The following is a 26,304-nucleotide window of genomic DNA, read 5'->3' on the forward strand; positions in this document are numbered from 1 at the left end:
AGGCACTGGGGAATCAGTAGGGGAAAAAAAGACAATAGAAGCACTGAGGACAATGCCAGTTACACAGAAGCATAACAATTGTCAATACTGTTTACTATTCAGGAATTCAAACATTACATAAACATGTAGCTTATCAAGAGACAGCATATTGGAATACCTGTGATCTCATGTTGCAGAGAGAGTAATTGAAAACAGTCTGGTGTCTGTTTTCCCAGATGTTTTCTATACGTTTAGCAACTGTGTATGTTTTCTTAAATGGCACTATATATACTATTTTGCATCTTAATATTTTAAAAATATATATCCTGGACAGTCTTCCACTTCAATACGGATATCTCTAGTTCATTATTTTTAACAGCTGCCCTGTATATTCCATTTATTTATAGATCAATGGATCTCGACCCTGGCTGTTAGAATTACCTGAGAAGTTTTTAAAAACTGCCAATGCCACTGGGACTAACAGATACATGCTACTGTATATAAAGTAGATAAACAGCAAGGATTTACCGTATAGCACAGGGAACTATATTCAATATCTTGTAATAATCTATAATAGAAAAGAATCGAAAAAAAATATAAAACTTGTTTCCTCTCACTGTCCTTACACCAGTTTCTTCTCTAATCTGACCTCAGCTCTCTGCAGGCTCCAGTAGATCCTTGTTGCTAAGTCCCATGGACCGGTGGTTCCCAAACTTGAGTGCGGACCAGAAACACACAGCGTGCATGTTAGACCCTGCCTGCTGGGCCTCTGGCCTGTGGTTCTGATGCAGGGCGTCTGGGTGGGGCTGAGACTTGCATTTCTAACCAGCTCCCTGGAGGTGCTGTGGCTGCCGTCTGGGGAGCACACCCTGAGAACCACTGAGTAAAAGGAATGAAACTATCAGATTTGCAAGCAAGAACAGGCACATGAAAAAATAGAGTCCTAATTGGTTTTAACCCTAGGGGGAAAACTTGTTAATCATTCCACTATTGTTAGTAATGAATGCAAGGCCCTTCTCACATCCTTTCCATTCTCTTGTTTTTCAATTGAACTTAAATTTCCTTTCATAATTTCTTTCTCATATTTTTCCCCTTCACACTCATGCCCTCCCTCCCCACTGCTCCCAACTGTAAGGAAGCATTCTCTCAGTTTTGGTATACATCCTTTCTTTTGCTTATGTTGTTGGAGAATATGTATGGTGGTTTGTAAATGTCCACGTTACATTATGTGAGGGGTGTTTGGCTGTAGGTCTCCCTGTCTCTTGCTCTGCCCTGTGTTGAAGCACCACCTGCACACGAGCCTCTATTTCAGGCACTACTGTAGCTCTGCAGACCCACCTCCACGCAGCCTACAGGTGGACACCAGCTTGCCTCCCCCTCCCTGCGACCAGGGTGGACGCTTAGACGAAGACTCCCAGGCTCGAGCCTACGGCCTCCTGAAAACGCCCCACTTCACATGGATAAGAAAGAGCCCGGGGCCAGGGGACCTTGCACAGGATGCTGAAAGGTGAAGGAGGCTCGGCTTTTATACAGGTTCCTAAAACTGCTCCTTTGAGCTACACAGGGACCAGCTCCTTACCCTTCCCCTCGGGGCTATCTGCCACCACGAGGTCGGTGCAGTCACAGCAGAAGCCAGTCTGGCTTCGTGTGTCACCTGGTGACGTACGTCCCACAGTGTCACGGCCGGGGAGGGGCTGGTCAGGAGGGCGATGGGGGTGTGTGTGTGTGATCACTCATGGAGGAAAACACGGCAAAGAATGAACCACAATGTTAATAACGGCTTCCTCAGGTTACCTTTACACTGCTTGTATTTTTCAAGTTTTAAACTCTAGGGACATGGAACTGGTTGATCATAACACTTAGTTCCTGACACACTTTCATCCTTGGTCCATTAATGGCTCACTTTCAGTTCATCGTTTTGTTACACAGTTGATTATTTTTAATAATGTAGTAAGAACCCACGAAAACACCACTTAAAGAAAGGCTAGGTCCTTCATAATAATTTACATAAATACATGGTTACCCACTGGGACCATCCTCTTCCCTCGCTCCATCCAAGGCAGCTCTCATCCTGAATTTCTTGTTTACCGTCTCCTTGCTTTTCTTTTTATATAGTTTTATTGAATCTATATGAATTCTTGAACATACACTCACATATCTGCAAACAAGCAACTAAAATTTTAGTTTGGTTTAACTTTATACAGAAAATACACTATGTAAAATCTATTAGAACTTTTTATTTAACAATTTGCATTTTTTTTAATAAGCAGATATTCATTTTTAATTATTATTTATTTATTTTTGGCTGTGTTGGGTCTTCATTTCTGTGCGAGGGCTTTCTCCAGTTGCGGCAAGCACGGGCCACTCTTCATCGCGGTGCGCGGGCCTCTCACTATCGTGGCCTCTCTTGTTGCAGAGCACAGGCTCCAGACGCACAGGCTCAGTAGTTGGGGCTCACGGGCCCAGCCGCTCCGCGGCATGTGGGATCTTCCCAGACCAGGGCTCGAACCCGTGTCCCCTGCATCGGCAGGCAGATTCTCAACCACTGTGCCACCAGGGAAGCCCCTAGAACTTATTTTTTATCAGTTAACATTATGTTGCTAAGATTCATTGATATTGTTCCATGTTGCTGTAGTTAATTTGTTTGACCACTGTGTGAATATATCACAATTAATTAATTCCACTGTTGCTGGGCTCTGGGGTTATTCTAGGTGCTTACGATTGTGAAGTGTTCTCCTATGAACATTCTGAATGTTTACTGTTGTATATATGCTGCAATCTCTCTTAAATATTTATCTTGGAGTGAGTAGAAGATAAGGCCAAGCCACTTTTTAAAGTGTTTGTTCCAAACTACTGAGATCTCGAAGGCAAACATCCTCCCCGACACTTGGTGTCACTTTTTCCTTTTGCCAATGAAATGGGGATAAAATGATATTTCAGTTCCGCAATCAGGCACTTCCCTGGTGGCGCAGTGGTTAAGAATCGCCTGCCAATGCAGGGGACAAGGGTCCAAGCCCTGATCCGGGAAGATCCCACATGCCGCAGAGCAGCTAAGCCCGTGCGCCACAACTACTGAGCCTGCGCTCTAGAGCCTGCGAGCCACAACTACTGAGCCCACATGCCACAACTCCTGAGCCTGCATACCACAACTACCGAAGCCCACACACCTAGAGCCTGCGCTCTGCAACAAGAGAAGCCACCGCAGTGAGAAGCCTGCACACTGCAACAAAGAGTAGCCCCTGCTCGCCGCAACTAGAGAAAGCCCGCGCGCAGCAATGAAGACCCAACGCAGCCAAAAATAAATAAATTAAAAAAAAATCCTTTATAAAAAAAAAATTCCCCAGTCAATAATGAGATTGTCTATTTCCTCATGTACTTGTGGGCAGTATGGGACTCATCTCTTATGATGACTCTGCTCATCTTTTGCCTAAGTTTTTGTTGTGTGTGTGTGTGCGTGTGTGTGCTTTTCTCATTGATTTGAAAGAGATCTTTTTGTTCATGATATTGTGCTTTTATCAGTTACGTTTATGGTGAATATCTTCTCCCAGTTTATAATTGTCTTTTCACTTTCTTTAAAGTGTTTCTAACAAACAAAAAAACCCAACCTTACTACAATCCAATTTATCAGTTTTTTCTTTAATAGTTAATGTCTCAGGCATCTTTTTCAAGAAATCTTCTCCACCCTAAGTTTTAAAAGGTATCCCTCTCTATATTCTAAGAGTTGTAAAGTTCTGTTGTTGACATTTAATCCTTAATCAATCTAGGGTTGTTTTTAAATTTTAGTTGTGATAAAATACACTTAACAGAAGGTTTACCATCTCAGCCATTTTCAAGTGTACAGTTCACTCGTGTCAGGTACATTCTCACTGTTGCACAGCATCTGCAGCGTCCGTCTCCCGATTCTTTTCATCTTCCCCCATGGAAACTTTGTCTCCATCCAACAACGACTCCCGCCCTGCCGCCCCTGGCCCCCACCACCCCACTCTGTCTCTGACAACCCTAGGGAGCTCAAATGAGTGCGATCACACAGGACTTGTCCTTGTGTGTCAGGCTTATTGCACTCCCCACAAGGTCCTCAAGGTCCACCCATATTGTAGGCTGTGTCAAAATTGCATTCCTTCTTTTTTTAATTTTTAAAAGTAAAAAAAAATTTTTGGCTGTGCTGCATGGATGTAGGATCCTAGCTCCCTGACCGGGGATCAAACCCATGCCCCCTGCATTGGAAGCGTGGAGTCTTAACCACTGGACCACCAGGGAAGTCCCCGGAATTTCCTGCCTTTTTAAGGCTGAATAATATTCTATTGTGTATATGGACCACATTCTGAGTTGATTTTATGTGTTGTGTGAAATAGCAGAGTTGCACGTACATGTGGGTCTGGCCTGGCTCACTATTCTAGTCCATTGGTCAGTTTGTCTTGTACCCACACTGTATCCATGTACTGCCTTAGTTACTGTGGTTTTGTATAATTGCAATATTTGATGGGGCAAGTCCCATGTCCTTGGTTTTGCTTTTCAGAAGTGCCCTGGCTGTTGCCTGTTCCTCTTAATACATACAGTTTACAATCATTTTATCAAGTCCCATAAAAAATCCTATTGCAGGAAATTCCCTGGCGGTCCAGTCTAACTAATTCCTGGTTAAGACTCTGAGCTCCCACTGCAGGGGGCATGGGTTCAATCCCTGGTTGGGGAACTAAGATCCTGTGTGCCACGCAGCTGAAATAAAAAAAAAAAAATCCTATTACATCTTGGTTGAAATTGCTCTGAATTTATAGATTAATTAGGGAAGAACTGACATCTTTATGATTTGAGTCTTTCTACTCATGAATATGATGCATCTCTCCATTTATTTAACTGTTTAAAAATATATTCTAATAAGTTTTGTGACTTTCTGTCTCGCGGTGTTCCATATCTTTTGTTGTATTTATTCCTAGGTATTTGGTATTCTCTGATTTACAATGGTGTCTTCTCTTTAAGTATTTCAGTTGTTTGCTAATAGCATAATAAAAACAAAACTGACCTTTTAAATATATTAATCTTATAGCCAGCCAACTTGCCAAACCCTCCTAAGTTTTCTAATACTTTATCTGCAGGGTTTTTTTTGTTTTTAATGTAAGCCATCTTATCAGCTAAAAATAATGTTTTACTTCTTTTCCACTGTATGTCTGGAATTTCTCTTATTTTACTTCACTATCCAGGGATGTCAGTGCCACGTTAAGTAAAGGTAATCCTAGTGAGTGCCACGTTATTTTTCCTTATTTTATTTTTTGCGGTACGCGGGCCTCTCACTGTTGCGGCCTCTCCCGTTGCGGAGCACAGGTTCCGGACGCGCAGGCTCAGCGGCCATGGCTCACGGGTGCAGCCGCTCCGTCGCATGTGGGATCCTCCCGGACAGGGGCACGAACCCGTGTCCCCTGCATCGGCAGGCGGACCCTCAACCACTGCGCCACCAGGGAAGCCCTATTTTTCCTTATTTTAAAATGAATGATTCTAAGTGTCCGGTTAGGATGACGTTTGCTCTTCATTTTTCATGGATACTCTTTCCTATTTTTAACTAAGAATTTATATCAGTGTGTGTCGAATTGGATCAAATGCCTTTTCTCTTTTCGTCTGTAAATGTAACAAGATATATTAATGTATTTTCTAATATGAAAACACCCTTGCATACTGAGGATCCACCCAACTTAGTCATGAGGTATTATCTTCTTCTGTACACTGTTGGATTCGATTTGTTCATCAAATTTTGTTTAGAATTTTTGTAGCTATATTCACTATGAAATGGCTTGCAATGTTCCAATTATATCTTATCTGTGGTATCAGGGTTTATGCTGGCCTTATAGAGTAAGTTGGAGAATATTTCCTTTTTATTGTCTGAATAAATCTGTATGAAATTGGGTCAATCGTTACTTGAAAATTTGGTGGGACGTGACTGCAAATGCCCTTGGACTTCGTGTTTTCTTCTTGAAAAGATTTTAAACACCGTTTCCATTTCTATTGTAGTTATAGGGTTAGTCAAGCTTTTAAATTCTACACGATCATCGTACACAGTAATACAGAGTAAATTTAAATTTTAAAGAAATTGTTTTATTTCATTTCTAAAGTTTCACAATTGTTAACATAGTTATTTATATTATTCTCATATCTTTTAAAATTCTACTTTATCTATTATGTGTCCCCTGTTTATTAATAAAGTTATTTGTGTCATCTCTCTGCTTCTCTTGGTCAATCCTGCCAGAGTTGTGTCCATTTTACTACTTTTCTCAAAGAAACAAGTTATTTTTCGTATGCCTTTAAAATCTCATGTGGGGCTTCCCTGGTGGCGCAGTGGTTGAGAGTCCGCCTGCTGATGCAGGGGACACGGGTTCGTGCCCCGGTCTGGGAAGATCCTACGTGCCGCGGAGCGGCTGGGCCCGTGAGCCATGGCCGCTGAGCCTGTGCGTCCGGAGCCTGTGCTCCCCAACGGGAGAGGCCACAACAGTGAGAGGCCCGCGTACCGCAAAAAAAAAAAAAAAAAAATCTCCTGTGTATTTTATACTTACAGTATATCTCAGTCTGGAATAACTACATTTCAGTCTTTCAATGTCCACATGTGAACAGTGGCTACTGTATTAGACACAGAAGTTCTAGAACAAAGGAGTTCATTCTAAAGTATTTCAAAGTCGTCATATATAAGGCAGTTTGAAAGCTGATCTGAATGATTCCTCCTTTTCAGGGAAAGGAAGCAGAAACAGTGCAGTCATGAAATTAAGTTAGCTGCCTATTTTATGGGTCCCAGGAGAAACGCACAAGGCCAGAGAAAGTGATCTCAGTCAGAAACTCAGAATGAATCATAAGAATTAGACATTGCACAACGTCTGGTGGTTAACATGAGTTTTCAGCTTACAATGAGATCACTCTATACCATAAAATGTAGAGAGTTCCTAATTATGCTTAGTGTAACAGGTATACTGATACATTGTTCTAGACACTACAGATCCATACTTTGTGAAAAATGGTATTTCACTCTTTGGGAACTGTATCCTATAATCTTAAACTGCACTAAAATAAATAATATAAACTATCTGTTACATTGCTCAGAACAGGTCTGAATTCTAGCCTCTACTTTGGTTATAAGTAATAAAAATCATGCTTTTGTGTACAAACAAGATATCGAAAGAAATCAGTTGTGAATACCAAGCAGTGCTCTTAGCAAAGGGTGACTCTTTCTGGAACCCGGTACAGTATGGGCACAAGGTCTGTTTACTGACTGTTTTTCATGTTCATAAATTTTCTTAATTTTAAAAAGAATCCCTTTCACTGAAAGTCTGTGGTGTCTTTGGTTTTCTTCCATCTTTGCGCCACTAGACTTAATGCACCACTACCCCTCCCACCCTGTGCAGTGAGTCACATTTATACCTATGCTCAGACAAAGCAACTGGAAAATACATCACGGGATAATGTAGGTACTCTGAAGCCAGGCAGACCAGGCTTCACGCACAGATCCATTTCCTCGGGGAAGTTACTAAGAGTAAAGACTGAAGTTAAAACAGAAGTGTTCTCCAGGGAGTGTGGCCTTCTGGTAATCTACTGGGGTAAGAAAAGGAGCGAGAAGGCCCTCAAGGGCCCCCCAGGAAAGCGTACCCTGTATCTAGCCAGCAACAAGTTAAGAAACAGCATAACATTTAAAGTTGACCAAAAGCCAAACAAAACCCAAACACTTGCTTTCTTCTAAGTTACCAAAAAAGATACAAGAAACACAGCTAGCAGAAATCGCAATATCTTGGATAAACTACATTTTAAACTGCTTTTGCTAATTAAGAAAGCAGTAACAGAAATGACCTAAATGTCACTGATATTAATTTTAAAAATATTTAATTTTTGCATTTAGAATTTAGTACATCCCTCAGAAAAGATTTATAGCCACAAACAATGGTTTCACTGGATAACATTAATGTTAATCTTCTTGGTAATGACAGTGACAAGAGTGTGCTGAAACTAGTTTGTAATTATACATTGCAAGTGGAAAATAAAAACATCTAACATTTATTGTATGTGTCCTATGTCCCAGACACTGTGCTGAGTCAGCCTCTGACTGCATCATTTCATTTAATCTCATGAGGTTATTACTTTTATTGGGAAATTAGGAATGAGTTAGTTGCAATGTAACAGGAATTATACAAATAGGCAAATCTACAGACAGAAGGCAGATTAGTGGTTGCCAAGGGTGGGATGGGTTAGTGGGGGAGAGGCTAACAACGGGTAGGGAGTTTCTTTCTGGAATGATGAAAATTGGGGTTTCACAATTGTTTCACAATCCTGTGACTACACTGAAGCCATTCAGCTGTATACTCTACACAGTGAGTTTTATGGTGGGTAAATTATATCTCAATATTTTTAAAAAACACAATGTACAAATTATGTAAAAAAGAGAAAACTGTGTGCTTCAGGTGTGTGGGAAAAGAATGCATAAAATGAACATGTTTGTCATGGAAAACCATGAATTTATTGTTGATCTTCTTTCATTTACACTCTCACCCACTTTTCCCTCCTCCCATATTAATTTAGATCAAATGTGACTTCAATAAATATTTCAGCATGTTTTTAAAAGAATTCTTTTTAAACATAAACATTATCAAAACTAAAAGAGCTAAAAATATTTCCTTAATATCAAATATGTTGTCAGTGTTCATGTTTCCATTTCCAACATCTTTTTTTTCAGTAAAATTGTTTTTTTTTTAATTGGAGTATAGATGATTTACAATGTTGCACTAGTTTCTGCTGTACAGCAAAGTGACTCAGTTATACATACACATATATCTACTCTTTTTTAGATTCTTTTCCCATACAGGCCATTACAGAGTATTGAGTAAGAGTTCCCTGCGCTATACGATAGATCCTTATTAGTTCCAACATCTTTCAATAAAATTTTACACATTAGCTATATCAAATAATCTATTAGTTCCACTTCTTTTTTCCTAGGAGAACCCGCGTTTGGAGCCTTGTTTATCCGTCCTCAGCCTCTTGGCCACTGCCCAGCCACCACCCGGGGACCCAGCTCAGTGCTCTCCCGCGTCGAGTCTCTGCTCGGCGGCTGCGGTTTTACGTGTTCTTCTCCCTCTGGAGCAGGTTCTCTCAAAGGTTCCTTAGAAAGGACATGGGAAGTAATTTTTTTTTCAGTTCCTAAGGATCTGAAAATGTCTTTCTCTTTCCATTTAACTGAGAGCTTGTGTTTACAGAATTCCAGGCTGGAGATCATGTTTCCTCAGAATTTTGAAGGAATTTCTCCAGTGCCTTGAGGTGTACAGTGCTGCTGTCGAGAGGTCTGATGCAGCTCCCCTTTCCCTCCTGTGTCCTGCGTATGTGACTTGTTTTTTTTCTCTCTGGAAACCTTCTAGGAGCCTCTTTTTTTCCTAAAAATTTACATCGATATTCCCGTTTCAGTCATGTACAGATCTTCCTCCACTTACCATGGGGCTATGTCCCACTAAACCCACTGAAAGTGGAAAATGCGTTTAGTACACCTGACCCCACAAGCGTTGTAGCCCAGCCCGCCTTAAACGTGCTCAGAACACTTACGATAGCCTGCAGTTGGGCAAAATCATCTAACACGAAGCCTGTTTTATAACAGAGTGTTTACTATCTCATGTAACTTGTTGAATTCTCTACTGAAAGTGAAAGCAGAATGGTTGTCAGTGTACTGACTGTTCACCCTCTGGTCGCGGGGTGACTTGGAGCCACGGCCCCACTGCCCAGCAGCACGGCAGGGGACGGACCACGTATCGCCAGCCTGGGGGAAAAGAGCCAAATTCAAAATTCCAAGTACGGTTTCTACTGAATAGGTATTGCCTTCGCACCATCAACAAGTCAAAAACTCTGAAGCCGACCCGTCGAAGTCCGGACGGTCTCTACCGGATCTCTGATCAGCCCTTTACTGTGAACTTCTCTTTTAGTTGTGCAAAGCTTTCTTCCAATATTTCTTTGAAAATTTCTATTTCTTTTATTTTCAGAGACCAGAGACCATTAAATCCTGAGTTTCCTAGATTAGAGTGTCTGCTTCTTTCTGTTCAACTTTCTTTTCTGTTTGAACTTTAACAGCACGAGCTCACTCCATGCAGTTAATCGAAGGCCCTGAACCCTTGCCCCGGGTCTCTGTGATGCCTGCGCGCCAGCTTACTGGCCTCTTTGCGTGGGGCTTTCCCCGCTCGTTCTGGGCACCCGGAGCCCCTGCGTTTACACGTCCCGATTCCGGGCGCACAGACATGCTGACTTGACTCTCGGTCCCAAGTCCTCACCCTGAGAGAATCTAGGTGGTCTGGCTCGGGTAGGGCCCTGCACCTGGTCCAGGTGACTAAGGCTGGGCCTCCCTGCATCTGTATGGGGTGTGTGGGGAAGGGGCGGTGACCGTCCTCAGAGAGGAGGGGCGAGGGCAGACTCTGGAGAGGTGGGTGGGGGTGGGCCCATCCTCCAAGGAAACCAGGTGGTCACCTGCATTCCTGAACCTGAAATCCCGTTTCCTCACCATATTCAGCGTTCGACTCATAGGAGCCTTTCTATTTTTTTAAACGGTAACAACTTGAATGTCAGAACTTGATTCTTTTCCCATGTAATCAGATTTTGAATGCAGGTGAAAAACATTCCCTTCTCTATATAACCAAATACATAAACAACCAAATGCTTTTTAACACTCATGGGTGAAAATCAGCCCAAAGACACCGCAAAGCTGTAACAGGTTGTCCCCCTGGGCTTATGCCGAAGCCACAGTTGATTTTCAGACACCAAATCAAAACACAACAGTCTTGCACCGAGTGCCACCACCACGTTCCTAGTTAACCACACGTGAGCATCTTTGTGTGCTCTGCTTACCAAACAGCAACGTTGTTGTATCTTCATGGGAACTCTTAGATTCATCATTGGCTAATGGGTAAAGGACACGGCACTGCTAGTGAGCAGTCCACTTCTGCCTAAAGGAATGTAATTCTCCACTTACGCTGACTGGAGCATAAGCAGAGTTCGCTGTACGAGAAAGCCTCACACCACAGAGGCCGGAACTTGAGAGGTGCCCACGGAAAGGCCAAGGTGGCCTGAGTTTCAGCTGGAAGGTGGGTGTCAGATGCGCAGGCACCACGGACCCGAAGGGCGGCCTGCGTTCCTCCAAGCACCCAGGGTCCGAGGTCCCAACTGGTAAAGACAGCAGAGAAGGAACCCAAGATTCATTTCATAAAGCAACTCAAAATGCCCAGGAGACCTCGGCTAATAGAAGATGAGCAGGCCTAAAAGCGCAACACGTTTAATAGAAATATTACAATAATCAGTACATTTCCTCTCATTGCTGAAACCAGGGAAGGATACCCCTTTTGTAATCAAAGTAATACATTTTTTATCTTGCAAAAAGGCATTTTGTTATTATGTCCATAGGTAGAGACTATATTTCAAAACAAGTTTTTACAGACTTCAAAGAGGCCTGGACTTGCAGACAGTGAAATCTATTTAAATACTGTGACAGTTATAGCGCACACTGCTGGCATACTCATATTCACAGCTCATAAAGGAAAAAACTAAACTCAAACTTTTAAAGTCAGCTCTGCAATAGATGCATTTCATTAATACATTCACTAGTAGGTCTGTTCTTCTAAAACAGGAGGAAAGACAGACATTGAGATTTTTGTTTAAAGAACAAACTCAACATGTCAGCAGCAAGTTTCAGTTAAATTAAATTGGAAACCAAAGTTCCCAGTCACCAAAGTACAAAGTCAGTTCACCAGCTGAGACTGAAGACCGGAGTATGAACTGGAAGCTGAGAGAGCTTCCCAGAGCACACTGTGAGGCGATTTTTCCACAAAGAAATACTGCAACTAGCATTCTCACGTTTATGAGTTAAGGACACATGTTTGATGGGCTCCATGGAATATTCAGAGGCGCCCAGGCAGGTGACCCGCACCTAGAGCTGCTCTCGGGGCTGTGCAATCTCTCAGGGCCCCATGCAGCACACAGCAACCTGTCCGCTGGGGCCGGGAGCACGCGGAGCTGCAAGCCGGCGCCCCGGTGAATGGTCACCTGGGGAGGCGGCCCGGGTCCGCCAGACTCCTGGCGCGGAAGCAGCTGATGCACAGCAGGAGCCTGGGCAGGGCCCTGGGCACCCCCACCCCCACCGCGGGAACGTGGCGACCAGGGCTTCTGATCCGATCCCAGAACAGATTTTGAGGTAATACACTTCAGAGAAAAAAGAACAGCTCATTTGAAAGGAAATAACGAAATGAATCACATTTTAACTTAGTCTCGTAACGAACGGCAGCACATTCACTTTACGTTCCCGTCATAAAGACGTCAGCATTACCGATAAAGCATTTTCCTTCACACTCCAACTCACAAATTTTCTCTCATGATTTGTCACTAATAACAATCTACCTGCAAGTCTGACCTTGCGATAAATGGTCTTCAAACATTATTTTAAAAGCCTAAATCCCAGCTGGTACAGGACCGAAATCTAATTTAACTTCAGAATTCACAGTGCGGCCCCGACACACGTGGCCTGAGGGTCCAGAGGAGGGAGTGGGGTGGCCTCGTGGCCCCTGGGTCTGGCGGCAGCGGGAGGGCCAGGGTCCCTGGGCCGCGGCCCCTCCCACACTCCACCTGCTGCACTTCACCGTGGGCCGAGCCTTTTAAACCCACCAGACACACGTATGGACACACACACGGAGATGTGACTTACGTACACATGCTTCTGGACAAAAGAACGACAGCCATATACATGAACCTTTTTTGCCGAATGGATTCTATTTGGTTAATAAATAATGCTTTTCCCATCAGTCTATCGAAGTCCAGACCAGCTGTGCAGATAGGACGCCCAGCCGGAGGAACGGGAAGCATTTTCCTCCTCACCTGTGGGGAGCAAAACAAAAGTGTTAATCTTCTCACACCGCATTTTCATGCTACAAACCTGTCTGTCCTTACACTTGTAGCATTTCCTGTCTGTCTCAGACAATCCGCGAAGGCATACTAAGCAACAACACACAGCCCTGTGAGCTGTGGCCAGCTGGGAGCACACATGCACAGAAGCAAGGCCCAGTCTTGTCAGGTGGGGGGCTGAGGTCCGGATTCTGCACAGAAAAATGCTGTGTGACTCACCTCCTTGGGGAGCAAAGCTGCCTTATCACAAGTCATACATCAAGTAGAAAGACACATGCAGTCTGTGAACCTGCTGGGACCTGACGCGCAGGGAGCAGGCGCGTTAACGCATGCACGGCTGGCAGAGCGCCAGCCTTCCCCGCCCAGCAGTGCCCCCTGCGCGCTGCTCGTGTAGGGGCCAGGGTGGCGCTTCCTGTTGCCTTTCATCACACAGAGGCTGGACGTTTTCCCCTGTTCACATAAAAGTGAAACTGCCCCAGAGAAGAAGAGAGAAGACTCTTAAGAGCAACCAGAGAAAGGAGACACGTTGCCCCACTGCCTTCGAAGGAGTAAACAGGCCCACAACGGCCTTCTCAGCAACAAGTTCGCCCGCTGGAAATTCTCCACAATGCACTTCGTGTGTAAGGAGAGCTTTCTGGCGGAAGGTCTGAGATGCAGGTAGGAATGTACGCTCCACGCACGGTCCTGGGCCTCGGCAGCCCCACTGGGGACACTTCTCTCCCACGACCCTGTGGCGAACGACTCCCGGGGGGTGAGGACGTCTACCACATGATAAAAAGTACGACACAAAAGGGCACTGTGTTCGTGGGCAGAATTCAACGCTAGGATCACAAATCCAATTTCAAAGAACTGGAAGATCAAACTGGACACTGCACTGTTGCCTGCTGTGTGAAAATGACGCAAACACACCACAGCTGCCCTAAAACGTTAGAGCCAGCTTTTCAACCCTACTCACGGGGACACACACGGCAGAGCGCGTCCAATGGACAAAGTTTCAAAGCTCTGGTCTGCGTCCCAGGCACGCGCACCTTGGGCGGCGGCGGCCAGCCTGGCCTTCTCCTCGGGGCTGAGCTGCAGCATCGTGTCCACGACGGGCAGCAGCCGCGCCCGCTCGCTTCCCGGCTTCAGGAGGATGAACTGCAGCAGCACGTTCTTCAGGTATTCCAGGTTGGCGGCCGACTGCTCTCGCGCCTGGTTCCTCTCCAGCCGCCTTATTTCACTCTTCAGAAGCTGGTGTCAGAGAAAGGAGTGCAGACGGGTTAACATGGCAGACTGGAGGAACGCGGTCTTCTTTCTCTTCCCCGAAATGCCCCCAAAATGGCAACAAAGGAGCGACCAGGCCGGGAGAAAAGAGTAGATGAGAAACATCAAGAGGCTCCTAGAAGTCGGGAAGCAGGCGCCGTGGGAGACGGGGCCCAGGGGCCCAGCCGCAGAGGCAGCACTGCGCACGGTGGGAAGCGGGGCTGAGACCGGGGACTGGGGTGGGGGGATAACGCGGGTCGGCGCCCCCTCCGCGCTCGGCAGAAGGGGGCCAGGGCTCAGGGCTCAGGGCTCCGGGATGACAGACTGTGGGCCACACCCACCGCCATCCCCACTCCCGCCCCCTCCCGGCAGGCAGGCAGGGTGTCCACAGCTAGGGCCGCTACAAGACGAAGAGCACTTGACCAAACAAAAGTTGAGTCCAGGAGAGAGAGACAATTCACAATGAATATCAATCAGAAACTAACAGAAAAGAGGGCACAGGACGATGTGAAAAAGATGCAGGATGGTGAATATTTGAGGAAGATTTCTGGGTTGAAACAAATAAAAATACATGGTTACAACTCATCATTTCAGTTTAGTCTATGAAAGTTGGCCAACTCTATCCTCAAACATAGGGTCATTTAAAAAAGTGACACTAAGGTCTAAGAAATCATGGGACAATGTCAGTCTATGGAAGCATAACATCTGAATAGTCACTCAGGTTCTGGGCTACTTAGTGATTTTTTAAGCTGTGATAAAGCTTTGACAATGTGGGAAAATGTTATTTTATATATTTTATAGAGATGCATACTAAAATAGTTAGAGGTGGGATGTCATGATATATACAATTTACTGCAAATAACTGAATTAACTCAGCATTTAAAACATAATTTGACAAGGACAGCCTCTGGCCCTACACTGAGGAAGGACCATCTATTTGGAGAAGCAGGTCCAGGGCAGAAGCAGGTGCTTTTCAGACAGACACAAGTTTGAACTTTCTCCACCCTGATCAACTTGTTCTCTCACCCAGAGATGATGAGAATTAAATACGGTAACATAACGTAAAGTGCAGGGCCTGGCTTGTGAGAAGAGGTCAACAACCAACATGGCTGTATTACAGAGAGTTCGGGTGCAGACAGCTGCGTAATCCTCAACTGCCTGGTTCCTACATGCTTACAGAGTCGACTTTAAACAGGAAAACCTCCCATGCCACTTTGCCACTAATTGGAAGTGCTCTATGGTCCATGTCTGGAATTTAGGGACTCACATCCTTTCAAGTTTTACTCAAGCAAACGTGGAACAAGGACTTGTGAACAGCTGTCTAATCTCTAAATCTATTCTGGCTTCTCAGAAAAAGTAGGAATTAAAATAGTCTTTATATAAAAGATATAAAAGCCAAGAATATTTCTCCATTTCAGAAATGTAACATTGTAAGGGATCAAGGTGTGATGGACGCATGAGTCTATGTGTGGAGGGCTTCCTGGAGGTGGCGTCCTGCCCTCACCTTAATCTGCTCCATGAGGATGGCGTTGGTGGCTTCTGTTTCCCGAAGCAGCCCGTTTAAGTGGTCGGCACTTTTTGTGGTGGAACTGAGCTTTTGAACCAATTCTTCTTTGGTGAATTCAGCGTGCCAGGAAGGAGGCTCTGCAAGGAATTGCCCCAACAGTTAATTTCCAAAATGAGGGGTCACAGGCGAAGATTCTAAATGAGAAAATACCCAAGTATTGACACTTCGCTCTGCTCTCCATCCCCCATGGCCCAGTTAAAAGGCTGCATGTAACACAGGTAAAATGGACTCTGCTGTGGAACGGGCCACCTGCCTGGACACAGGCTCGATGAGCTCGTTCTGGAAGCTGTTAGGCCAGCGTGTAGGCACCAACTTACTGATTTCATCCTCCTTCATCTGTTAATGTCCCGAGAGCTGGTGTCACTTTACTTATAAAGGAGGAAGTACCAGCAGTTACTGATCACTTAAATCATGGTCTCTCACAAGGATTTTCTACCAGGGAAGGAGCGGTATTATCACTCAAATCTAATACATTAGGGAAGAGGCTCAAAGTCAACAGGTTAATTTTGGCAAAAATGGCAAAGCCAAGTCTGATTGTGGAGCTGTGGCCACAGCGTATCAGGACTAACTCTTCCTGGGGGACAAGGACCCATCACAGTCTAGGACTGAGGACACAACTGGTCCTCACTCCAGATCCTGGAGACTCCAAGATGACGAACAGAGTCATCTGAACTTGGAACATTAATGTGCATTATAGGTAAGAAGAAAATAGTCCAAAACTTTACTACAGTTAATAAGGTAAGTTCAGCATGACCACTTCATCAAGAGGAACAAGCGGGAACTGTCAGTTTCTTAGAAGGGTGAGAGAAATTTATCCTATTTCTAACACCACTACAGAACTTCCAACCACCTATTTCTGGCTCAAGCTTTGGGCGGAACTTTTTATTTTGTTTAAAAAAAAATTTTTTTTTTTTTTTGTTTCATTCTGCAGGAAAGTTTTCCATTTGAAAAAGGGTGGAATACTGAAAAAAATTTTATTAGAGTAGCTCAAAAAAACATTTATAAATCAGAGTAATATTAGCTGGATAGGACAGCAGAATTCACTAAAGGCACAATGAGCAGGAAGCGTACCGAGTCTGGCTTCGGGAGAACGGAGCAGCTGCTCTAAGGACTGTGCGTGGATGCCGGCGGAAGATACGGACTCGGTGTCCGTGGTCTCCATCCCCTCCCCCTCCTCCCGGGTCGTGGCCGGCACATCCAGAAGCGGGAGGTCTGCGCTTCTCCTTTCTCGAAGGCTCCTCAAAGGTTGCTGGGAAGAAGCTGGGCCTGTTACATGTTTTTTTTTTAAAGAGTAAGAGTTTGTCCAAAATTATGGATTCAGCATCAACAGAGATACACAGTAAAGTTAAAATGATTCTAGGGATGACAAATGATATGGTAGGGAATCTGAAAAACCAGAAGACAAGCAAATGGTGTAGAAAGAAAGAACTTCTGTAACAGCCCTAACAATTTAGTTATTGAACTTTTAACCACTTAAGTCAATCCAGCAAAAGTGGTACTTGCTACCAGAGTTAAGATAAACCATTAGATGACACAATGCAGAGGCCTGGCCAGCTGCTAAACGAGGGCAAAACCCCTTCAACCAGATCCTGAGGATTGGGTGTTTACGGCACTGCAAACTCTGGGACACCACACTGCTGTTGAGATCAGCTCCGAGGATGCTCCTGCTGGCCACTGGCCTCACACTCCACCCTGCTGGCTCCTGCCATTGCCCGCTCCTTCTGTGGCGTCCAGCAAAGAAGAGCCCCGAATCCAGGGCAGGCTGACTCATCACAGAGTCCGGGCCGGGCTCCCCTGCTTGCTGACAAGCAGCACTGACTAGAACTGGGAGATTTATAAGATATTTCCGAGCACGTTACTTTATTAATCCCAAGAAACTGCACGGTCAGAGAAATTAAATGTCTTGGTCCAAGATCTCCGAGGTGCATTAGGGACCAGAATTCTGACCAGATCTTTTCACTTCAAGTTTCCTTTATTCTCCTTTCCATGACGTTCCCTCTCCCGCCCCACTTTTCAAACATTAGCCCTTCGGCTGCCTTTGCTGAAGCACCTTCCTGAAAGTTTGCTAACTGCTTATGCTACTGCTAATTCCTGATTCCAGTGTCTCCCTGGCTGGTTACTTTCCTTTGATGACTCCTGGCATAGGTTTCGATCCTGAGGAGTGACCACAGCTGCCAATGCCCTGGTGACAAGGAATCAGTATCAAGTTGATAGTTAATACTGAAGTGTGGCCTCAACTTGGCTGACGGGTTCCCATCTCTTCCAGGAAGCAGAACGGAAGTCGTGTGTGTGGTTAAACTCAAACTCCACTAATTAGAAACTTGAAAGGGAAGAAGCTATGTTTGGTCAAATGATCCTACAAGTTCAGCTCTTTCTAGAATTTCTGATTAAAGGACAGACATATTTGAAGACTAGCAGTGAAGAACACTAAACATATGCAGTGGACACTGGAATTTGGACACGGGTCTTGAGACCGACAGAGCGTCCGTGAGTCGGAGGAAAACCCAATTACGTGAAGGTCGGTATCCTGAGGGGTGCAGAGGCTGCTGTAAGCACTACAGGAGGGTTCAATGTCCAACTCTCCTCTCAGTAAGTGGATCCAATATTCACTGACCACAGCACTGACGCGGGTGGTCACCCCGTAAGTCACCTACTTCCTCAGGACGGTGGGAAGCGCAGACACACAGGGCGGGACAGGGACGGCAGTGTCCCGAGCATACATACATACTTCTTGTGGACGGCTCGCTCCGGAGCTGGAAGAGCTGGGCCTGCAGCCTGCTCAGCTGCTGCTGCAGCGTCTCCACTGTCCGCCGGTGCTCCTCCTGCAGCTGCAGCACCTGGTCTCGGAAGCTGCCACGCAGGGCCTCGTGCTGGGCCGAGAGCTGACTCACGGTCTGTGCGTGCTCAGACTTCATCGCGGAGTTCTCCGACTGCACGGCGCACAGCCTGGGGAGAGGGCCGTGCCGTGTGAGAGCTTCCACCCCAGACATCGCCTTGCCCTGAGACGTGGACCGCACGTGCACCTGGGGAACTGAGGCAGGACACAGACGGGCCCCTGGTCCAAGCAAACTGGAGCTTGTGTCCCCCTGACACTTCAACAAAAAGGTTAATGGCAGAGCAGGGAGAAACTAAGCTGCTGCGGTAAAAAGATATGACGACCGCATCTACCATTCTGGAGGTGAAGGAGACCTCCCCGACTGCACGTGCAGAAACGTTTCTCGGGAGGGTCAAAAAGGGAGGGGGTGCTATCCCATAATACGTGCTGTCCATCTCCCAGAGACCCTCACACTGAAATCCATCTTGGCTAAAGGATGCACATGCATATTGGGCAGGGCCCGGGGTCAGAGCAGGTGTGGGAAATGAAGCAGGATGCTTGGCCAGAGGACAGGACAGACCTGGGAGATGGCCCCTGTGTGAGCAATTTAAATCGCCCCTTTGGCGCACTCCTTGTCAGCAAGGACGCCCACACGCTTCTTGGGGTGTGTAGCTCTGCTTTGCTTCTGTCGTAAATAAACTGCTTCTCCGTGTGCTCCCCCCACATGTGCTGTGCTTCTAATAGACTCTGTGCCTGTATTACAGCCTTGGTCTTGAGCTCAAAACCACCCCGGCCATCCCCCACTTCCAATGTGGGGCCTGAGCTGAGGAAGCACGCTGGGTGTTCAGATGAGAAGCCTCCTTCATAGTTTATCAGAGCACAGGGCTACACGTGGAGCACGAGATAACTGCACTTCAGTCGTGTTAGCACTATAGTCACAACCACCCTTCTAGAATAAAGAATAAGTGCTGGAAACTTCTGATGTAAACAGCAAGTGACCATCACTGTGTAAGCTAATCTCATGGAAAACCTGGTGCCAGGTAGTCAGAAGACTGGTGGGTCTTCCTGGAACTGTGAGTTACATGATTAACACAGGTAAGTCACACCGTGGAAAGGTCTAAAGCCAAGCAAACCAAGTGCTTTCAACTCGTAAGACGAGCACACCTGAGCTCTGCAGAGCATCCCCACACCCCGGACAGAAGATGCTCTGTGAACCCAACTGCTGTATCCCAGGAGCTCAAAGCTTCTTGTTCACAATAATCCGTCTATTCTGCCGACACCCCAGCAACTCCTTGGAGCACTGATTAACACGAGTGTGGCGACGTGAGAGGCCAAGGATGCAGCTGCACAGGGAGCTCAGTCAGCAGCTTTCGGAATGTTTTCCTCTAGAGAGAAAGAAAAGTGCTTGTCCTCTGACACCTGGCTGGAAAGAAGCATCTGGCCATGAAGGCCACGGGAGACAGAACACTGGGTGAGCAGATAAAATTACTCTTAGAAAAGCTAAGTAGAGAAACAATCAAAAGGGGGAGCTCTAAGGTAGAAGCAGCAAGTCACCAAGCCTGTGGAAACACCTATTTCCAGCTATCAGCCTGCATCCGCCCCAGGAGCACCACACCGGGAGCTCCAGCAAACACACGCTCTGTCCCCCGGCACCCACGGGCCTGCTGGCGCCACCAGCCTTACTTCTCTCGGAGCCCGGTCTCCTTGGACACGGTCTCCTGCAGCATCCTGTTGTGCCTTTCTAGTAGGGCGTCGTGTTCAGACTGCAAGGTCTGCAGTTCAGAGACGTTGATCTGTAAGTTATTTTGGGTGTCTTGTAATTTGATCTTTAGTTGGTCAATCAGCATCTCCAGATGATCTCTGAAACAGAAATAGTTAAAAAAAATTTTTGTAAGATGTAAAACTGATTTTGTGATTTCAAATAAATTTTACTTTAATCATATAACCTTTCAATGTCATACTCTGCAATTATGGATGATTCTAAAGGAAATATAATAATCACAAGAATTCAGAGAATAGGATTAAATGTGAAATAAAAGACGCTATAATCAGACTTCAGATCGCAGACACTACATGTTTACAAAAGTCTCTGAATTTACAAATTTCACATTCAAATGGAGTAGACCATTAAATGGCATCAAAATGGCCTATTTTATATTACAGGACTATGTCATTAGTTGAAAAAAAAAGAAATGCAGTTCTAAGGTAACCATTCTGGGAACAGCATGTTACACCAAGTTACAGTGAAAGAAAGTCTTTGGAGAAAAACAGCTAAAACCTATAACTCTGTCACAAGTGGTATAATACACTATTAATTTCTTTTTAAAAAAACTATTTAATATGTAAGAAAGAAGAAGGAACTTAAAACATTTACATTAAAATAATTTTAACACAAGATTCTGGCATGATCAAAATCGACTCTTGTAAGTGGTGATATTTTTATAGTAAGTGTGTCAATATTCTACTTTGGCTTTAAGATGAGCTATTGAAAGAAAAAAATATCTCATCATTTTTTAGCCTACAGTTCCCTTGTTTATTAAATACTTAAAAAGTAACACAAGCATAAACACACAAATACTGCAGGATATTTAGTCCTACTAAGAACAGTAAGAGCTAGATATAAAATTGCTCTGAACAGCGGGTCTCTACGTACAAAAACAAAACATACATGCTGTAGAATGCCCTTTCATTCCTAGTATATTTTTGAATAACTCACAAAAGTGATCTGTATGCTAGTTTTTAAAGAGCATTAATATACTATTGAAACAGTATGTAATTGAAATTGTCATAAATTTAAGAAGAAAAATTTAATTCTAGATAAAAATTTAGTTAACTTAAAACTTTTTGAAACAAGTAGAATGTTTTTAATCAACTTATGCTTAGCCTAACTAATGGTGAATAAGTACATCAAGGAAGCATTTTTATTCTACTATATTTTCAAAAGTGGAAAAACTGGTCCTGATGTAACGGTGACGTCTGTCCTTACACTGTGACTGGAACCGACGGACAGGGTTGGACTGTGTGGCCCGGGTGTCCGGACGCCGCCTGGCTCCATGGCTCCTGCACACGTCTCTCTGCGTGAACAGTGCGGTGAACCCGGCTCTGTCCTCACTGGTGACTACATGTAAACCTCCACGGTCAAAAGCAACCAGAGCAGAATCTCCCACCCCCGTGGGAGGTTCCGCATAGCTCAGACTTTACCTTTCTTGTTTGGCTCCGTCGGTCTCAGTCTGAGACACAGACTTAGTTTTCTGTTGTTTTAGAACGTTGTGAACTCGGACTTTGTAGCTCTCAAATTCAGAGGTGACAGCAGCTTGTTCTGCCTGTAACAGTTCAGAGAGAGAGAAATTTACTGCATTTTCTAGGTTGTGTGATCCTCCTATTTTCTCTCAGAGACTAATGAATTAAGATGAAAATCTTTCTTTAAAAATAAGCAAAATGGCTGATACTTTTTAGCCCCCAGTTACCTTTCCCTAAAAAGTATACTTCTGTTGGCCTTACCTTTTTTAAAGCCTTTGAACGACATAATTTTGTCTGACAAGAGGTACATTTCTACCTGTTTTCGTCCCATGTAAATTAATTTATTGCCCATAAATTTTATAATAGCACTATTTGCCTTTGGAACTTTAGAACAATTTTCACTTATGATAAATATAAGAAAAATTAATTTAAAGAAATTAAGCTACTTAAACTTCACTTTTCAAGAGAGTGGGAAAAGTTAAATTCTAGGTCTTGGACTTTCTTGAAGTGACCCGTGACATTCCAAGGCCCCTTTGCCAAGGTGGCTTAGACAGAGCTGCACCTGTAACAAAACCACTGCAGGGGTCTGTTCTGTATGTTGAAGAAAGAAAGTGGCTGTTCTAACAATATGATTTTATAATCACTTAGCCCTCAGAGAGAACTGTAACCTTCCTAATGAAAAAACTAAAAAAAAAAAAGAAAAAAAAGAAAAAAAAATACCTTTCTTCCACACAGAAACTGTAAAACAAGGTTAAAATGGAAAGAGTATGTACCCATGTCTTTCCCTTTAGCAAAAAGAAGTTATGCAAGTGAGAGTCAGGGCTGGGCTGGGGTTGGGGTGGATGGGGCCAAGCCGGGTGGGAGCCGCCCGCCCTGGGGAGGACGCACCCTGGCCGCGCGGCACTCCTCCTGCAGGGCTGCCACCCTCTGCTGGTAGGCGCCCAGCGTGCGCTGCTGCTGGTCCGCGGACGCCTTCAGGTGCTGGTGAGCTTTGTGCTTCTCCGACGTCATTTCCGCCAGCTGAATCTGGGGGCAGAGGCTTTCGGTCAGGCTCTGGTGAATCAGATCTTCGTTGGTTAAACCGACTTTCGTTAAACACCAACTTGGGTTTTGAGAGAGGACTATATTTAAGGGACGTAATTAAACAGTAGGATTTTTAACTTATGATTATTGAAAGACGAGTCAATATGAGTAGAACATTTTCACAATAAATTAACTTGGTTTTCCTTGAATCAAAATCAATCATGAAAAAAATTCCAGACCACACGTTACAGTTCAATGTTTAATTAAATACCTAAAGATGTTATATATAAACATAATGGATATAAAAAAATATAAACGTAATAGATGTAATGTAACATGAATATATAAAACATTTTTATAAACAGATTCCTGTGACTGTACTATCATTTAGAAAGTTCAGATGTAGGTTTGGGGCCATGTTTATTTTCTGCTGCCATATTCTTAATGTATTATGGGTTTTCAAATACATGAAAAGAACCAAGCTTATGCTCAGTGGTAAACCCAGTTATAAGCCACACTTGGCTCACTGCTTCTCCTTCCTCAAAATGTTGATGAAGAATATTTAGGGGGAGAAATGTGTGTGTGTGTGTGCACACATGTGTTTAATATATACATATATATTTAGAAAAATCCCCAAGTGGTACCTTATTTCCACATGCAAATTTTTAAAATCTTCAAGAGTAGAAAGAATCTTACTTTATACACTTCTACTTGCTGCTGGCTTGCCTCCAGCTCGCCCTTTAAAGACGCTTGAAGTATTAAGTGATCAGTTTCCTACAGAACAAGAAACTCGGTTAGATTAAATAGTGCAGTTATTCACAAATCCTCTATGAATAAGGACTGAAATACGACACTGAGGAATTCGCATACCGCTCGCTTTGAATCCGCCAGTTCCTTTTTGGTTTTCACAAGCAACTGCTTGATTTTGGTGTTTTTTTCCTCATACTGTTGTACTGAAGCCTGCAGTGAAGCTAGTGGGAGAGATCGTTTCAGGAGAAACAGTTTTATGAGTGAATTTAAGTAAACAAATGACAAGTCTTTTCTTTGTATTAGTCTACCTCTGAAAGGAATTTGTCTTAGATTTTTATTACGGACCATTGCAAACATATATGACACTAGTGACAATAACACACTAAACCCCACTGGACCCATCACCGCCTTTAATGATCACCGACACATGGCCAATCTCATTCCACCCAGATCAGGCGTCAGGCCCACAGGCCACTGTTGCTGCCTGTTTCTGTGAACAGGTTGTTTACATACTGTTTACGGCTGCTTTAGCGCAGCAAGAGACCACAGGGCCCGCAAAGCTGAAAATGCGTGTTGTCTGGCCCTTTACAGCAAACGTCTGCAACCCCAGACCCACATTCTCACTTACTCCTGTGCCCCCTGGGCCCCCCACACTTGAAGTCCATTTGTCTGTATGTATTTTAGCACGTATCTCTAAAATAAAGGCATATACTTACTGTGTATCTAAAACATAGACTTTACTTGTAAGAAATACCTCAAAAGAGGTGCTGTGTTTCTAATTGCCTTAGAGGCACAGACTTGATCTGTGTTTGTGATACTAACTGTTTTGTAGGACAAAGAGTTCATTAAGGAACAGACTGAAACATGATTAAAACAAAAAACTTTTATGCTAACAGAGGTAAAGAAGAGCATCAAATGGGAATAAGTGGATTCACTGTCCAGATCACAGTACCAACCACACCAGCAGGCCAACCTGGCCACAGCCATTGTGAAGCAAGTAAAGAACATCTGACAGAGGCCTTGGGGCCCGAGATTTACGACCTGGTCCTTTACAGAACAAGTGCGCCTGATGCTGAGTCTAGGCCACGAACGTGGCCACGTGACGGCTGCTAGAAGACCCCACCAGCAATGACTAACTCCATGAAGTTAAATCCACATGCAATGACTGTATCACTCAGTAAACAAGAGCAGGTGTCCTGTAAGAAAATACCTTCACTTGCCTTTATGATATGTTATCATCAGTTATTTCCTGGCAACTATTTACCCAGTCCTGAAAAGACTGTACAAGGCACAAATTACATACAAAGCCTTTAAGTGTTCCAGGAATTATGAGCTCCGAGAACACAGAATGAAAAGAGAGGATACCATCTGGGATAGTGTGATAACGTAAAGCAAAATATAACTATTACGACAGAAATGCAAAAGGCCATGCGGACCCACGTTGGCTCAAGGTTATATCCAGGTTATATCTGCTTGGGACAAGGAAGACTTCCTGGAACAGCAAACATTTAAGATTAGTAAGGATTCCAGAAGGTGAGCACAGGGGTGGGAGGGTGAGGGCACAGCAGCAGACACAGTCGTGGAAAAACATGAGTCGTGCTTCAGGAAGAAGGAAGGGCCTCTGCACCGAGGGAGTAACGAAGGTTAGGCTGAGAAGGTACACGGGGGCCCGATGCTGGAGGGCCTGGGATTAAGGAGATGTGTGTTCCTCACGCCCCAGGCAGAGTGAGCTGGCTGAGGGTTTTGCATGGACACTGTCCTGATGTGTCCTCACCCTCCTCCCCGGGGGGTCCCCAGCTCCCCAGCTCAGCCTTGCAGGGCCTGTGCTGCCCGAGGCTGGGAGCATTTCCAAGACTCCACACTGTGCTCACTGATCTGTCCCGCTGTCCTTCAAAAGGGCCCAAGTACATTCTGGTATTCAGGGCCTTTCTGAACTGGATAAAGAAGAGCTTCCTAATTACATTTCACTTCTCCCTAACAGGGCAAGCCTTTTCCTCCAACTAGTTAAGACTTCCAAAATTATGTCATTTCTTTTCACTTCTGCTCATAACTATGCTGCAGAAAGGACCACTCTTCCCAACCTGCTTCTTCTCTTCAAATCTCACGCCCAACGCAAGCCCCAACTTTCAATCGCTTGTCTGCAGAAGCTCCTCCCTCTGAGCTCTTGGCACCCACTGCCTGAACCTCTCATTCCTGTACTTATTCACCAGTGACAGTGGGTGGTTTCTTGAATAAGCAGCTCTTTTTAGTTTTTCCCAGGTTCAAGACTCTTTTTCAGCTAGTTGACTAACTTGCAAAACCAAATGTTTGCAACGTGTGTGACCTGGAGCCCTGCTACCCAGTTTGCACAAGAACGCAGCTGCAAGACGTGGTATGTGCACAGTAAGGATTTAAAGAAACCATTCACAGAAAGATATCTGAAAATTCCTTTAATTACTTAGGAATTAAAAAACCCATGGGCCAGGACTTCCCTGGTGGCGCAGTGGTTAAGAATCCGCCTGCCAATGCAGGGGACACGGGTTCGAGCCCTGGTCCGGGAAGATCCCACATGCTGTGGACCAACTAAGCCTGCGAGCCACAACTACTGAGCCCACGCACCTAGAGCCCGTGCTCCACAAGAGAAGTCACCGTAATGAGAAGCCCACACATCAAGACGAAGAGTAGCCCCTGCTCGCAGCAACTAGAGGAAGCCCGCGTGCAGCAACGAAGACCCAATGCAGCCAAAAACAAAACAAAACAAAACAAAACAAAAAACCCATGGGCCAAAAAAGAGATTCAAAGGAAATTAAAAAGTATTTTCAGCTGA

At 44.7% G+C, this 26,304-nt stretch overlaps 1 protein-coding gene across 4 annotated transcripts in view; it reads right to left on the bottom strand.

The window, feature by feature from the left end:
• Positions 1 to 8,466: 8,466 nt before the first annotated feature.
• Positions 8,467 to 26,304, bottom strand: part of GCC2 (GRIP and coiled-coil domain containing 2) — a 37,488-nt gene continuing 19,650 nt past the window's right edge. For 3 of the 4 annotated variants that reach the window (XM_012535943.3, XM_033401663.2, XM_033401665.2), the window contains 10 exons: positions 23,619 to 23,719; positions 23,445 to 23,522; positions 22,614 to 22,751; positions 21,687 to 21,808; positions 20,169 to 20,345; positions 18,399 to 18,616; positions 16,742 to 16,936; positions 15,608 to 15,747; positions 13,890 to 14,091; positions 8,467 to 12,834 (listed from right to left, as the gene is read on the bottom strand). In XM_012535943.3, coding sequence (XP_012391397.2) covers positions 12,764 to 12,834; positions 13,890 to 14,091; positions 15,608 to 15,747; positions 16,742 to 16,936; positions 18,399 to 18,616; positions 20,169 to 20,345; positions 21,687 to 21,808; positions 22,614 to 22,751; positions 23,445 to 23,522; positions 23,619 to 23,719 — 1,442 coding nt within the window. In that variant the 3' untranslated portion in view covers positions 8,467 to 12,763. Of the gene's footprint in view, positions 12,835 to 13,889; positions 14,092 to 15,607; positions 15,748 to 16,741; positions 16,937 to 18,394; positions 18,617 to 20,168; positions 20,346 to 21,686; positions 21,809 to 22,613; positions 22,752 to 23,444; positions 23,523 to 23,618; positions 23,720 to 26,304 lie in introns of those variants that run through there. The other variant, XR_004475610.2, reaches the window with a different exon arrangement.

This window comes from Orcinus orca, chromosome 13 (assembly GCF_937001465.1).
Source record: "Orcinus orca chromosome 13, mOrcOrc1.1, whole genome shotgun sequence".
Classification (NCBI taxonomy): domain Eukaryota; kingdom Metazoa; phylum Chordata; class Mammalia; order Artiodactyla; family Delphinidae; genus Orcinus; species Orcinus orca.